Source organism: Oenanthe melanoleuca, chromosome 10, assembly GCF_029582105.1.
Source record: "Oenanthe melanoleuca isolate GR-GAL-2019-014 chromosome 10, OMel1.0, whole genome shotgun sequence".
Taxonomy (NCBI): Eukaryota; Metazoa; Chordata; class Aves; order Passeriformes; family Muscicapidae; genus Oenanthe; species Oenanthe melanoleuca.
Genome location: NC_079344.1, coordinates 8,138,853 through 8,153,179, shown reverse-complemented (window position 1 = coordinate 8,153,179; position 14,327 = coordinate 8,138,853). Strand labels below are relative to the sequence as shown.

General features: G+C 40.5%; 1 protein-coding gene across 3 annotated transcripts in view; it reads right to left on the bottom strand.

The window, feature by feature from the left end:
• PDE8A (phosphodiesterase 8A) overlaps positions 1-14,327 on the bottom strand; it is a 133,380-nt gene that overhangs the window by 16,951 nt on the left and 102,102 nt on the right. For all 3 annotated transcript variants that reach the window (XM_056499569.1, XM_056499570.1, XM_056499568.1), the window contains exons 2-12: positions 13,321-13,377; positions 11,799-11,989; positions 10,580-10,636; positions 9,664-9,721; positions 8,174-8,262; positions 7,864-7,942; positions 6,143-6,280; positions 1,870-1,958; positions 1,267-1,318; positions 1,124-1,166; positions 129-206 (exon numbers count right to left, since the gene is read on the bottom strand). In XM_056499569.1, the coding sequence (XP_056355544.1) occupies positions 129-206; positions 1,124-1,166; positions 1,267-1,318; positions 1,870-1,958; positions 6,143-6,280; positions 7,864-7,942; positions 8,174-8,262; positions 9,664-9,721; positions 10,580-10,636; positions 11,799-11,989; positions 13,321-13,377 (931 nt within the window). The remainder of the gene's footprint in view (positions 1-128; positions 207-1,123; positions 1,167-1,266; positions 1,319-1,869; positions 1,959-6,142; positions 6,281-7,863; positions 7,943-8,173; positions 8,263-9,663; positions 9,722-10,579; positions 10,637-11,798; positions 11,990-13,320; positions 13,378-14,327) is intronic.

Here is a 14,327-nt window from a genome sequence, read left to right as displayed (position 1 = left end):
AAAATTAAGGAAAAGATATCTTTATGTCTTTATCAAGGGAAGAGGTAAGAAATGTAATCATTTGTGTACTGGGTTTGCATAACAACTCCAACTCAGCCAGACCCAACACGATGTGTTGTTTCACATACCATCACTCCCACGTGATGTTGTGGATCTGACATCCAGGGATCCTTTCCTCATGTCTTTGTGTCTGCAAGTCTGAGTATCTGTGAAGAAAATGATATTGCATAATGACACAAAGTTCTGCCTAAGATGTATGTTCAAGGAACTGAAGCTCAGAAAAGCCTGGCAGCAGCTGAGTTCATTGACCTCAACGCTTCAGCAGGTCAGAGCTGATCAAAAGCTTTTAAAGCTTTTGCCCTATTTCACTGTCCTGAACCCTGTCAAGTTCTCAGGCAGAACATGCCTAAACATCTGTGCAGAAGGAAAAGTGTGGAGAGAAAAGCTCCTCTCTTGCCACTGTGACATAACTGCAGTGGTGAACACAGCTTGTGCAGCAAATCTGAGTTCACTCAGGTAACCAGTGCCACCAGGAACTGGTGTCCCAAAGCAGAGCAAAGCCAGCAAACAGGGCAGTGTATCCCAGGTTCCTTATGGACTCCAATGTTCAGCCTGTGCTGGCTACTGCTAACAAGTACCAGAGCATGGATGCCAGGGGTGTCCAAGGAAGGGCTGATCTGTGGGATGAGGGTGAGTGACAGTGCTGGTCATCCTCCTTCCCACCCACATGCAGACTCCCACAAAGCAGCACAGACACAGGTGCCACAGCAGCCACAGCAACACAATGACATGACAGCATCCTTCTCATTCCTAATTCTGTCACAGGGATCCACCACCTACAACTGAATTGTGGCACTGAATCCAGCACTACCAGGATACCAACTTGGGGCCTGTGACAGCATTTTCAAAGGGGGCTGTTTAATGTCACGCCTAAAGTGTGAGGCAGGTAGAGAGGGGGGCTTTCTTTTTTGCTTTCCTGCCTTCTGAGTTGGATTCCCAGCTCATCACTAGGTAAATAGGACTGCTCTGTGAAACTGTTTTTTCAGTCAGATCACTAACAATGGCCTTTATTTGCTCCCCAGGTATGTTCTCCACTTCTTGGGACAAAAGAGACATGTCATACCTGTCTGAGATTCAGCCTGAATACATTCACATGTCTTCTCCACCTACAATTCAGCATGAGAAATCCAGTTAGTCAGAACTTTGCCATTATTTTGTTATACTTAGGGCTCAAACTAAAGTGAGCATAGCACTATTTTCACTTACCTTATTGTTGTCATTGCACAGTCTACTAATTGACACATAGTGTCTAATCTTTCTGTAGGCAAAAAACAGTGTGTTAATTCCCATCCAAACCTCAGCTCTAATTCAGTGCTGATACTGGGGTGCTCCAAAGGCTCAGTTTGGGGACCAAGTGGATAAAAATCTAGACATGCTTGAATCTTGCCTATGATCAAAGCACACCAACTTCATCCCATAGCAACCCTTGGCAATAGCCATGAAAGGAGCCCAGAAAAGTGAGAGTGGAAGGACACAGCTCAGTGAAATGTGTCCTGGTGACACCAACACGAAGCACAGAAAGACAGGAGGGGGCACTTGCACTTCAGGGACAATTAGAAGAGTCAGAGTCACAAGTGAGCACATCTGCATCTTTGGCTCCTTTTAGGGGAGAATTAGGAGAACTTCACTTTCCCTGCATGAAAAGTTGATTTTGCCCTAGGAATTAAGCACAGAGGTCTGAAGCATCCTTCCTTGCATAAATTCCCATTATACTCAGTAACAGAATAATCCAATATCTGCTGAAGGGAACTGAAGTCTAAACTGAGCCTTCATTCAGACACAAATCATGACTTTAGCTTTCACACTTACCCTCCCTGTCCAATGACAGGCAGTATCTTCACATTTTGTTGTATGCTATCTCCATTTTTCTTTTTCGCATAGTACATTCCTTGCCATTCCTGAAAAAATAATTCAAGTGGAAGGAAGTTCAGATAAAACATGAAGAGAAGCTGTGGCTTCATACCTTCTTTCACTGAAAGCTGTCTCACAGTACAAAACCAGGCATGACTGGTTAACCTGTGCTCAAACCCTCAAATTTCTCCCCTGTAATTAACCTGTAGGTCACTGCTGCTAATCATGGACAACTTCCAGAGGAGCAGCCTGGGAATACTCTGATGGCAACAGCTGGACTCAGGAGCTGTGGGAACTAGCTGCCTTCTCTTCCCCATCCCACCTCAAGGGTGTTGCAGGTCATTTTGGGGAGAGCAGGAGTCCAGCCCAGCCTCCAGGGACCCAGGACAGGAGGGTCAGTGCAAAGCTGTCACACTGCCCTGATCACCTTCCCTGCTGGATAAACCATCTCTCCTGCATGGCTGGGGTGTCTTATCCCTGATTAACACTAAATGTATCTGTGACTAAAAGTGCTTTGATATCCCAGAACATTTCCTTTCCATACTGTCAGTTTACTATCAAATGCAGCAGAGATTTATTCTGTTTCTTTTAAAGCAGAAGAGAGCCCAGTAGAACAGCTCCTGGATTCTGCCTCCCCTCTCAAAGCCCTCTGGTTTTGGGATTGCCTATGTGTTTCTATCCCTAGAACAGCTGTTGGTGGTCTTTTTTAAAAGGTGCATATTTTGAGCTGGGCATTTACTAAATACCAAGTGACTGATGAATAATTGAATCCATCTTGCATGTTCACTTAAACTGCTCAGGCCAATTGCTGTATTTCAGTTGAGTTCAGCAAACTGTAGATCTGATCTTATGCATGTGAAAATACCCTCATGAGGCACACAATATGCATTTATTTATGTGAGACTGACAGATTTCACAGTCAAGCAGGCCAGAACACAGGTACAGAGAGAATACTTTTACATTTATGTTGATGGAGCCAGTAAAGAAAGACTCCAGCCCACAGAGAACTGCATGTTGACAGGCAGCACAGAAAAAAATATGAAAGGCTTTTCTGAGGATCTGTCAGAGAAGAGAACTGTGCATAACAAACTGTGTAGTGAGCATAATGTCTTCTGTGAGCTACTTGAGGAATACAAATGAAGATAAAGCAAGCACCACAAAATTCAATGCTCTCATAATTAAAAAGTATGCACATCAATAGTTTCCTGACAACCAGGATGAGGTAGAGATGAGTAATTGATCTCTAACCCAGGTAATAAACCCAGGATGTGCACAAAGGGGTGAAGTCATAAACTACAGATTGGATAATTCCCTCGTTTGAAAGTACATCCTTTTCAAAGCAGGTTATTCACTAATGTGTTCTTCTCAGTCAACAGATCGATTTTTCAACTTGTGAATTTCTAAAACCTGTGAAACTGGCAGGAAATGTGTGAGGGAAAAGGTCAATGCAATTCTGAGAAACAGGAGGTCCAAGCCAAGCTCCTGCTGGTAGGTGAAGTTCTCCCAGGGATGTCACTTAAAGGTATTTTAAGAACAGCATATGCTCTCTCCCAGAGCTTCTGCCAGCAATCCAGCAGAGAAGAGCTGTTCCCAGGATGTGCTGCCAGTCAGGCCCATGGCTGTGCCTGCACTGAGCCACACCAGCACTGAGACCAGTTCCTGCTGTGGGGAGTGCTGGGATCCAACAGGAGCAAACCCCACAGTGCCACTCCTGACAGACTGGGTCAGTGCTGAGGTGTCAGACCCCATGCAGGAGGCCAAGGCACACATCTGTCCACTGAGCACAGTGAGCAACCCCAGCTCAGCCTTTCTTTAGACTGGGGCTTCTTGCACTAGGCAGCAAAGTCCAGCAAACTGCTTGCAGAAAACAGAGCAAACCAAAATAAACATTAATAATGCAATAAGGCATCATGAAGACAGTCTCAAAGAACAGAAGGCTGAGCTGGGAAGTGCTGCCATATCTGCTCCATCACAGTGTGGCTGCTCTGCCACCCCCTCTGCAAAGACCTTGCAAACAGCTCCCAATGGTGAGAGGAATTGCATGTTTTCTCTGCTCTATTAGTAGCTGTTCATCTCACTTCAGAAAAAGCAAAACTGAGAGCCAACTGCAGAGATCAGAGGCAGCAAGAATTCTAAACTGCATGTTTCATCTTAATGGATGCAATTTGAATTGTGAAACAGAAGAATGAAGAAAAGCATAACTCTTTTTTACCTCCTCGAGTATGGATGGATCAACATTTCAATAACATTACCTTTTGGCAAATTACAGCCAGCTGTAGTAACAAAAAATTAACTTCCAGAGATATGGTTTTTGCTAAGAGAAACAACATCCTGACCCACGAATCACTATGTATCTTGCAATTTCCAATTTTTGAGTATAATACCTATGAATTTATATTGAACTTGCTCACAGCACTATGCTTGTCAGCACAAGAGGTGAAATGCTGCAAGAGTCCATCTTCCTAAATTCCATTTAAAGACAAATAAATTTCATGCAGCGTAGATTTTTCCAAAGATCAGAAGAACTTGCTTTCTATTATTTTTATTACTATGTTAGTATACTTTCAAATTTATTCAAAACAGAAAAGTCAAACCTATTGAGAGGAGATTATCACAGCAGCAGAGAATTCCCTCTTTTGATATGCTGTAACCTACAGTAGCCAAAATATGGCCTATTGTAGTGAGAAGTAGTCTTTTAAATTTAGGATATAAAGAAATCACAAGCCTTAAAACTACACACAGACTATGTCAGAATCATCCAGGTAACTCAGGCACCTCTGAAAATGCTGTAATGTCTTGGCAAAAATTATTTCAAAACTTCAGGTGTTTCAAAGGTTGTTCACAGTTAACCTCTACTTGCAAATGTAATAATTTAACTGGCAATTCATTTTTATATTAATATATAAATGTAAGGTTGTATAGATTACATATTATAAAATGTTCCAGAGGGAAACACAGAACACCTGCAAACAGAATATATCCACCTAAAACAGCTTAAGCTCTTCCAGACACACAGGTTTAAGTAGGCAGTATTTCATTAGCCCTCACTGTTCAAGCCACACAGTCAGGAGTAAAATTAGTACAAGGAAGGAGATGAATTAGATTTAGATTTCAATCATTCATAGAGTAAAATACATTTCTATTATTAATGAAATTTTTATCAGCTCACTAAAATACTAAAAAATTTATCACTTTATATCTTGAGAATTGATGGTGTGGATTTAAAGCCTGACACATCTAATGTATCTGAATTATAACTTAATAAATACTCCTTCCTAACATCAGCTTTGTATTGCACACATTTACTGAAATAACTCCAGTCAGGCAACAGAGGTGTGAAGCACCATAATCCAAACTACTGTCTGCTGCTGGGATCTCTTCCAACAGGCCAGCACACATGGAAAGGAGCCACAGAGTCTCCTTGAAATGCACATGGAACCTGCTTTTGCCACTAGGTGCTGTGCCAGCACCCTGACCTACAGAGCACAGCTCAGCACAGCTCTGAACTTGTGCTTGCGCATCCCTGTCTGGATCCAGAGTGCCTGACTCACTCTGGATCTCCCTGCCTGTGCCAGTGCTGTGCTGCCTCCCCAGGACAGTCCCCATCACCCAGCCAGCTCTCCTGAGCCATGGAGCAGCATCACACACAGCCCTTCCCAAAGCCCTGGGCAGCCTCCTTGTTCTCCCTGCCAGGCACTGTGTCCTGTTCCAGCTCACCTCGGGGCAATGAACATTCCTAATGGAAATCCATTAGACAGCTCCCATGCCATTAGGGAATTAAACAGATTGGCAGCTGGCAGCTGACACTGCCTATCACTTTCAAGTGATATTGCAAATGTCTCCTTGGTATTTTTACATTCTGAACTTGCAAATCAGCTTCCACATTTCATGGTGAAATTCTTCAATATGGTACTTTTCTCATTTACATAGCACCAGATAACATGTGCTTCCATCTCATTTTTCTTTGCTACTCCCACACCATTTGCTATGAACAGCATAAATTATAAAGAAACGCAGCAAGTCACTTATTTTTGTAAAACAAGTACCTCTACCAAGCAAGGAAAGATAAAAAAAGCCCTTAAAAATGAAAAATTTTTTAATTCCTGTTCTTGTTTTAAGTAAGTTGCAAATGCTATGTGTCTGTAAAGCTGCAAGTCCCAATGTGTATCACTGCTGGACTGCAATAACTTCTACAGGTAGCAAATAAAAGTGATACAATGCCATTACTCACCTTTCCTATCTTTATGCAGGAATTAATAGTATCTAGGAAATCAGCTTTTTTTTCATTTATAGGCACTTCTGTTAATTCCTTTTCTATTAGTTCACCTATTTGATAGCCCATCATTGTTTCAAAAGCAGGATTGACGTACTGTGAAATAAAAAAAAACAAACAAATACCCATTCAACATACTTAAAGCACAGGAGAATCCCTTGTTTTGTCTGCTTAACCAGGAGATCTCTTTCCCAGCCTGAAATAAATGTCTGCATGTGCTATTCCTGAGAGAGATGCTCACATCTTTTTCTTTGTGAAGCAAACCAGGAATTTCCACGCTAGTTGTTCAGAGTGTGTGCATGTCAGCAAAGAGAGGGAAGTTATGCAAACAGCTGAATATCACACATCCACAGAGTTTAGACAGGCAACATAAATTCCTGAAAAATTGGCTCTGTCAGTTCCCACACCAATAAACCTCAAACCTACTTCAGTGTTCCTAAAAATCACAGACTGGATGGTGGAATACCATAGGAATATTATTCATATCTACTGGCAAATTCATCATCTTATTCTGTGTAAGGGCCAACCATCACTATTCCCCTGTCCAGGCAAAGCCCAGCCAAGCAGAGTGGAAGAAGTGGGATTTAATAAAGCAGGCTTCTCCCAGAAGGGAATGCTGCATTTCTCTGCAGTTTTTGGCCCTTGCTCAGTAAAGCTGAAGATTGGTGCCACAGCCCACCCCTCCATGGCCCTCTCACCTGCTGAGTTACAGGCACAGTCCTGGCAAAGCAGCATCTGGATGCCTTTACAACTCACAATGTTTTAATATGAGAGAAAGGAAAAGGGGCCACTCTACTTCTACTGGCTCTCCACTAAAAGCTCCTTCCCAAAGGAAGCCTTTCCTCCCCTCCCTGTGCAAAAGCTGTGCCTGCTGGAGCTCCAGGACTTCTGCAAGTGTCAGTTCTCATACTCTGGGGCTGTCAGCACAGGGACAAAATTTGGTCTGAAAAAGTGTGTTTAAAACAACTTCAGGATGTGCTCTGTTATTTCTGTAAAAGGGGTGAAGAAGGCACATCCTTCAATGAAGTTGCCATTGTCAAGATTTGGCTCAAGAAGGTAGAATTTGTATGCATGTTATAATTCTCAGAGCCTTAGACTCAAGCTCTTTACTCATAATAAAATCACTCATCACTGCTTCATAGCTAGGGATGGAACTAACTCCCTTAAAAAGATGATGGTTTCAGAACTGCAAAACTAAGCACAATTTCTTTTCCCTTTTCTAAGAGAGGATTACATTCAAAAACAGTTGGCCCAAAAATTCTGATACATCAAACAGTATCAGATTTTAGAAAAAAATAAAAAGTACAGTTATTTGAATAGAACATCCATTAGATTTTAAAGAGCATCAAATTAACATACAATATTTTTGGGAAAAAATGCACATAAACCAGTGGCTGCATTCATTCTGGTTATACAGAAGGAATAAACAATAGAGATAAAGAATCAATGAAAAAAAAAAAAAAAAACAAAAGAGTAAATCCTTATTCATTTAGAAAAAAAAGTCTCCCTTGAAATTTATTTGATTTATGCCAGACACTTTAAATGGAGAAAATTCTAGTCTACAGCTAAACTCACTTCAATCTTTAAAAGCATTAAGTTAGATCCTTGTGCTGTAAGGAGTAAGTGTAATCATAGATGAAATAAAATACTGAGCAATTTTCTGTACTTATGGAACAAACCTGTATTACATGGTCTTCACTTGTGATCTCAATGGCTTCTTGACTTTTCTCTAATGCTGTAAATAATGAATTACATGCCCTGGAGAAAAAAGAAAAAGGCATCCAAAAAATTGTGTCCACTTAATTCTTCTTATATATGATAATAAAGTATTACAACTTCATACTGAATAATGTTGCTGTTAAATAATTCATTTATTTTCTTCAGGTAACTGACATTCTATAATTAACTACTGTACATTAAAATAAATATTCTATTAAGGATCTGGCTAAATTGGAAATTCTTTGTTGATAATGTTTTTGGTAAAATTACCTTAGTTTGAATTGTGCCTGCACCTGTCCAAATTCCAGCTGAATCAACTCATTGTAACAGGCCATTCTACTAGAATTTTCTACATATCTCTGCAAATAGAAGGTTAGAAATATTTCATTAATACACATTTCTGTCTGCAAGGATTTGAAGCTCTGATTTCTTTTGCTTGCTAAAGAACCAGAAAAGGAATAGACATGCTAAAAATGAATATGCTGAGACACGAGCAATGAGAGAAGATTATTTTTTGGTACTAGCAAAACTTTTCAAGTTACTGCATTTTGAAAAGGTGACAGATCCTCATGGCAATGAGATTGAACCAACCTATTTATTCTCTGTGACTGTCAGCAGGATCAATGTTATTTTTAAAAATCTACTTTTAGCTTTCATGCTGCTTATTTAAAATAACAGTGAAAAAATTGTTGGTAGTTAAAATTATTACAAAATTATTATGAGTTTCTAATTGCTAATATCCCAAATTGTCTATAGAGATGAAAATAAAACTTCCTGTGATGTATACCTGGTAGACCTTGGGGCTTTTATAGCAATGATCTCAGTATCTTTCACTTTTAAAAAAACATTTCCTATTTACCAGGTATAAGCCTGAATGGTAAATCTTTGTTCATACTAAATCCCACAGACATGGATAGTTTGGGCAGGAGGATGATTATCACAGGTAAGCCACCACAACTAAAGCTGCTAAACAAAATTTTCTATGCTTTGCCATTAGCCCCATCTCCAAGGCTCTGATCCATAAATAATTCAGGGCCTGTGCTGAATTACTTATGTGCCCACTGGAATGGCTCTGTTCATATAAATGCCTTTATCTTCAGGCTGTAGCATTTCCTGGGTAGAGCCCTTACCAGAAATAAGGAGATGGGTGCAAATGCAATGTGATGGGACAGCAAAAATCTGGTGAGCTTGCAACCAAATATTTGGAACAGGGCTGTAAATCAGGCCTGTCCCTGTTCCATTGCAGCTGAAGGCAGCAAGGTACCCACTGGACTGATGCACTAACAAGCACCTTTGCTGCTCTGCTGGAATAGTTGCCAAGGAACAGATTCAATGCAATTCTTCCCAGGTGCCTCCAAACAATAGCTAATGGCACTTGACAGTGTGTGAAGCCTGTTTACAATGGGAATTGGCATTTGATAGAAGAAATTTCCCACAGAGCATTCTGCTGTTCACTGCAAGCTGCTCTCTGGCTCTGCCACAGCCACTAATCAATTTGTCAATGTCAGCTTTTCAAGGGAAGGATCGTGTATTTAATCTGAAATAGATGTATGAAGTAGAGAAGTCTCAGACCCACTTCTTACATCCCCAAGAGTGTTCTGCCAGCCGTCAGAACTGGGACATAGAAGAATGAGCAGCAAAAGAAAAGATCTACAGGTTGGATCACTGACACAAATGGTGACTGACAGGCAGACTTCTGGAGAGCTCCTTGCATGACAACTTTGAAATGTCAGAGCAAGCCAGCTGAGTATAGCACATACCCTTGTGAAGCCAGCAGAGATCAGGGGCAATATTGATGACTCCTCACGATCAGGGTGCCTTTGAAACAAGGAGGATAAATCAGAGACTATTTTTGTAATTAACTCAGGCCAAATTTCACAATCCATTCATCTGCTTGTACTCCAGCAATCACACCAAGGGTAATACTGCTAGATCCTTAAAGGATACAGGAATTAAACATATTTTTAATATTTTTTATAAGCTTTCAAGTTTGGCATGGACAAGCCAAAATGTTATTTTCCTTCATGCATGTAATGAGCTGCTTACATAAAAGAAACTCTAATGGTTCAAGGAAACCAATTAAAGAGCTAGATCAAACCAATTAAAGAGATAGATCACTGGACTTTTTCTGTACTGGATCCTTGTTGTTAATGCTGGCATTAGTCAGAAATGCACCTGAGTCTGCACAGCCAAAGTTTTAAGAAATTACTTGTTATCTGAATATGCCAAATCTTAGATGAACAACTCAAGGTGCCTGGATGAAGATGGATTTTCTAGTGCTGCCTACACACTGCCTTCTAGTTAGTCACATTTGGGACACATTCCCAAATTAAGTCTCTGAATAATCTTACTATACTAACTGTGAAAAGACCCTTTAACACACGTGAATGTATGGCTGGAATCTGGAAAAAAGGCCATATGTGAAGTTTCTGTCAATAAGCAGATTGAAGCTGGTCATGTTTAGCAGATGGCACAATAGCTTTTATTTATGCAGGAAGTTTTGGATCTGGAAATGTTTAATTAGGGTCTTCTTTTTTTTTTTTTTTTTGTAGAGATGGTAGTATATATTTAATGGGAAATCTAACACCTCAGAATTGGTTTTCAGTAGTGTTTGCTTTTACAATGGTAAGATTTACAGTTTTGATCACAGGTGAAAGTAAAGATATGAGTATTTACCTTTGTACTACACAAATAATGACTGTATTTTCTGAGGCTTTCGTTGTTCTGATAGACCTTTAAATAAAAAGCAAACCATTTCAATTATTTTTAAGTTCACATTTCAGAAAGCATGACTTTATAGAACCTTCAGACAGCACTTTTTAAAAATATCTCTATTAAACTATTTAACAACAAAAAAAAGTCAAATCCTGAGTCTGCTGCTAAGAAAGGAGAATAAATTATATCTGAGACTCCATGAACAAAGATTAATCTACAGCTCAAATACTCTCAGTGGGGGGATAGCAAAAAATACCATCTCTGAAAGAGCATATAATGGACTTTTAATGGACTTGCTTTAAGGGCTTGACCTCACTCATTTAAGGTGCATTTTACTGAGTTTTAGGACAGATTGGTAAAAATGGAACAAGGGAACAGTGCTGCTACCTAGTCTTGGCCTGACAAAGATCTTATCTCCTGCCCCAGTCCAGCAAGAAGAGCCTTTGCCCCAGCACAGTCCCCAGGGCAGTGTGGCCCTGCCACCCCACCCCATGACTGGCTCAGTCTAGACACGTTCCCAAGGGTGAGTTCACTGCACAGCCTCTGAGCAAGGCACTGCTGCCTGGCACGTCTCTGGGGAGACTCACAAAGGCAAATCCTTTCCTCCTTTTTCATACTTCACAGCAGTTTCTAAAATTATTTTTGGAATCTGTTTGCAATTTTGCTCTTCATAACATATTTTCAAATGTAGATATGGAAACGTGCACACCAAACATTGCCTGTTTGCATTGGGAATTATTCAGTTATTCACTTCAACAGGAAGCCACATTGCAAAAAAATTAGAACAACAATGAAGTGAATGAATTAATTAAGGTGCTTGGTAGCACATGCTACCTTTGCAGTTGATTTGGTGTGAAAACAAGGAAGCAGGTAATTAAAAAACCCAAACAACAAAAGAAAAAAAAAAAAAAAAATACCCAACAGTTCACTGTGGCAAAATTTGTATGCTGTGGCTCCAAGCCAGATGGAGCTTCAGAGACCCTAGGACACAAAACCAAAAATGCTGCTGCTATCAGAGGGAAAGCACTGAAGTAACAGTATTTGATGCTGTCAGTGCGCACCTGTCTAAAACAAAGAAAAATCATTGCTGGATAGTTTATAAAAATGTCATATAAAAGCAAGAAAACTTTGATGTGTTGACTATATTGTTAAGCACTAACTACACTGAAACAGTGCTTACCTGCATAATGCTTCTGCATCGAAGAATCTGGAATGTCTATGGTCAATGATGATAATGTCATGGTGTTTATCTAGAAAACATTCTAGTGCAGACTGAGGTGTCCTGGCAACATTGCATCGAAATCCAGCCTTGTCACACGCCCAGCGGAACCCACTGCTCTGCTCGTCCTCCTCAGCAAACACTAAAAGTACCTGGGGGGAAGACAGGCCCTGGATCATCACAAACACACCTTACAGGAGATTCTGGGACTTTTCCCTGCTCTTAACATGCTTTTTAAAGTCACTTTTGAGGCTTTATCAATTGTTTTTAATATAATTGGTTTCTCCAGACCACTGCTTTTTTCATAGCTGCCTGTATACAGAGGTGTTTCAAGTGTATGGAACAGTCTGCCAGAGGCAAGTATATCCACATGGGAAGAACAAGTTTTGGAACTGTCTCTCTTGTCATTATCTACAAAGAGAGCTTAGGCAATCAGCTGAGACAAGATTCCTGTGTTTCAGTGTACATGAAGCAACAGCGAGTCCACTTCTCCAAAACTGTCTCACATGCAACTTTTTCCTTGGGGTTATTTTTCTTGCCTTGATCATATTTCAGAAAAGGGGAAAACAAATAAACAAAAAACCCAATAACAACAACAAAACCCCACAGTTTATCTCATGTGATTCAGTATTTAATGCTGCTTCAATGGCATGACAAAAAGTCTGCTTTCCTTTCCATCTCATCCTAATTCCCCAAAGTACTGGATGCTGCCCACTCTGTGGGGTTTCTGGAAATTCTGTACAGCCTGGTCCAAAGGAATTCATGCCAGACTGAAATCATAAGCAGCACCCTTGTATATGGAGTATGTCCCTGTGTGACTCCTACACAAAGCCTGCCATGGGATTTATATCCCAGAAGGAGATTATCATAGCTGAAATCCAGAACTGGAGGTCAGAGCTGTGAGCCACTATTTGCCCTGTCCTAACTTGCTATGTACTTGTCAGTAACTAATCTCTCTAAGCCTTTTTTAAATCAACACAATGCCTGTACACTAAAAGTATGATAAGGCCCAATTCCTTTAAAATGTATTCTAGGATTTAATATAGAAGATGAACAAAGTCTGCTAAGGAAGACTTACTGATGTGATTGTGCTTTGCATCAGGATAATGTTTTGCAGAAGAAAACTGTAGATCTATGTTGTGTTGATTTTGGGGATGGCCCAGCACATGCAGCCTTTTGGGAAAGGTGGGTAACTAAGCCAGCAGTTGGTCTATTTTCCCAAGACACCAATCTTTCAGCAGTTGATTTAAACCACACTCAGATATGTTTTGGTCAGGCAAAGTGAAGCATGTGTAACTCACATCACATCCCACTGCTCTTTATCTTCTGTGTGATTTTTAGGAACTCCAGTGCTGTTACACTTTGGATCAGGCTGGTGAAATGTCTATCAGTAAATCTTAGTATTTCCATGTACTGCATATTTTTGTAAGAATGAAGGATTTTTAAGACTTCAGTCAAGAAGAAATCAAGACTGCTGTGTTACCTGAAGTTGATCTCGATGAAGTCTCATGGGGCCAAACTGCACATCTGTTACTGGTGCCTAGAAGAAATAAGAAGGGAAATTATTAATGAATAATACCTAAGGAAGAAGAAACATTATCTCTGTTATCTCTCTTATCTACCATTGTCTGGGGGATATATTGCTATCATTATGAGGCTGCATCTTGATGAGGGTCTTATTCTGGTTTTGTACATTTATATGCTAAGCTGCCTTAACAGTTAGAAACAACAAGCTAGTCTTCAAGTTATTTTTAATTGTTATTTTAAATGTAAACTAACAGATTAGTCATGAGAGTCTGGGAGACAGATTGTTATTTTTCAGTATCTCCTGTATCACTCCAGCTGCTCTGCAAAACACAGAAGTGTTTAAAAACTGCTTCTTTTAAAGTCCAAAAAAGCATTAGAGCTCCAGGAGAAATGCAAAAATACATAATTCTGTTAGAATTCCAAATGTGGCAGGTGCTTGAATTTCACACATAACAGGTGCCCAGGGTGCTACAGGAACACACTGATTTCATTTCTCCAAGAGCATTTTGCTGCCTTCCCTGCTGCCCACCCAACCCTTCCAGGGAAGGTTCCAGAACTCAGGAGCATGTTGGGATGAAGCTTTGTTTGAAAACCCCTGCAAAAATGCTGTCCTGAGTCACGCTCTTGACACATCAGTGACTCCCACATTAGGTTCAGTTGAGTTTAGGATGCAGGGACTCGTTGGCCCACAGGCTTTGCTCTGGTGAGTGGGTGAGTGATTAAAGGAGCGTCCAAGGAGTGGGCAAAGAGGAGTGGGGCAAACAGGAGTGGGAAAAGAGGAGCAGGGCACAGCAGCTCACACAGGCAGGGTGGCAGGTTTCCTCCTGCTGTTGGTTGTTTGTTGTGTTTCTGTTGGTTGGTTGGTTTGGGGTTGGTTTTTTGTTAGTAAAACAAAAAAAATCTTTTAGAACTGCACGCTCCACTCTTCCTATGACCTTAATGCTCCATTGCTCAGCCCCGAGA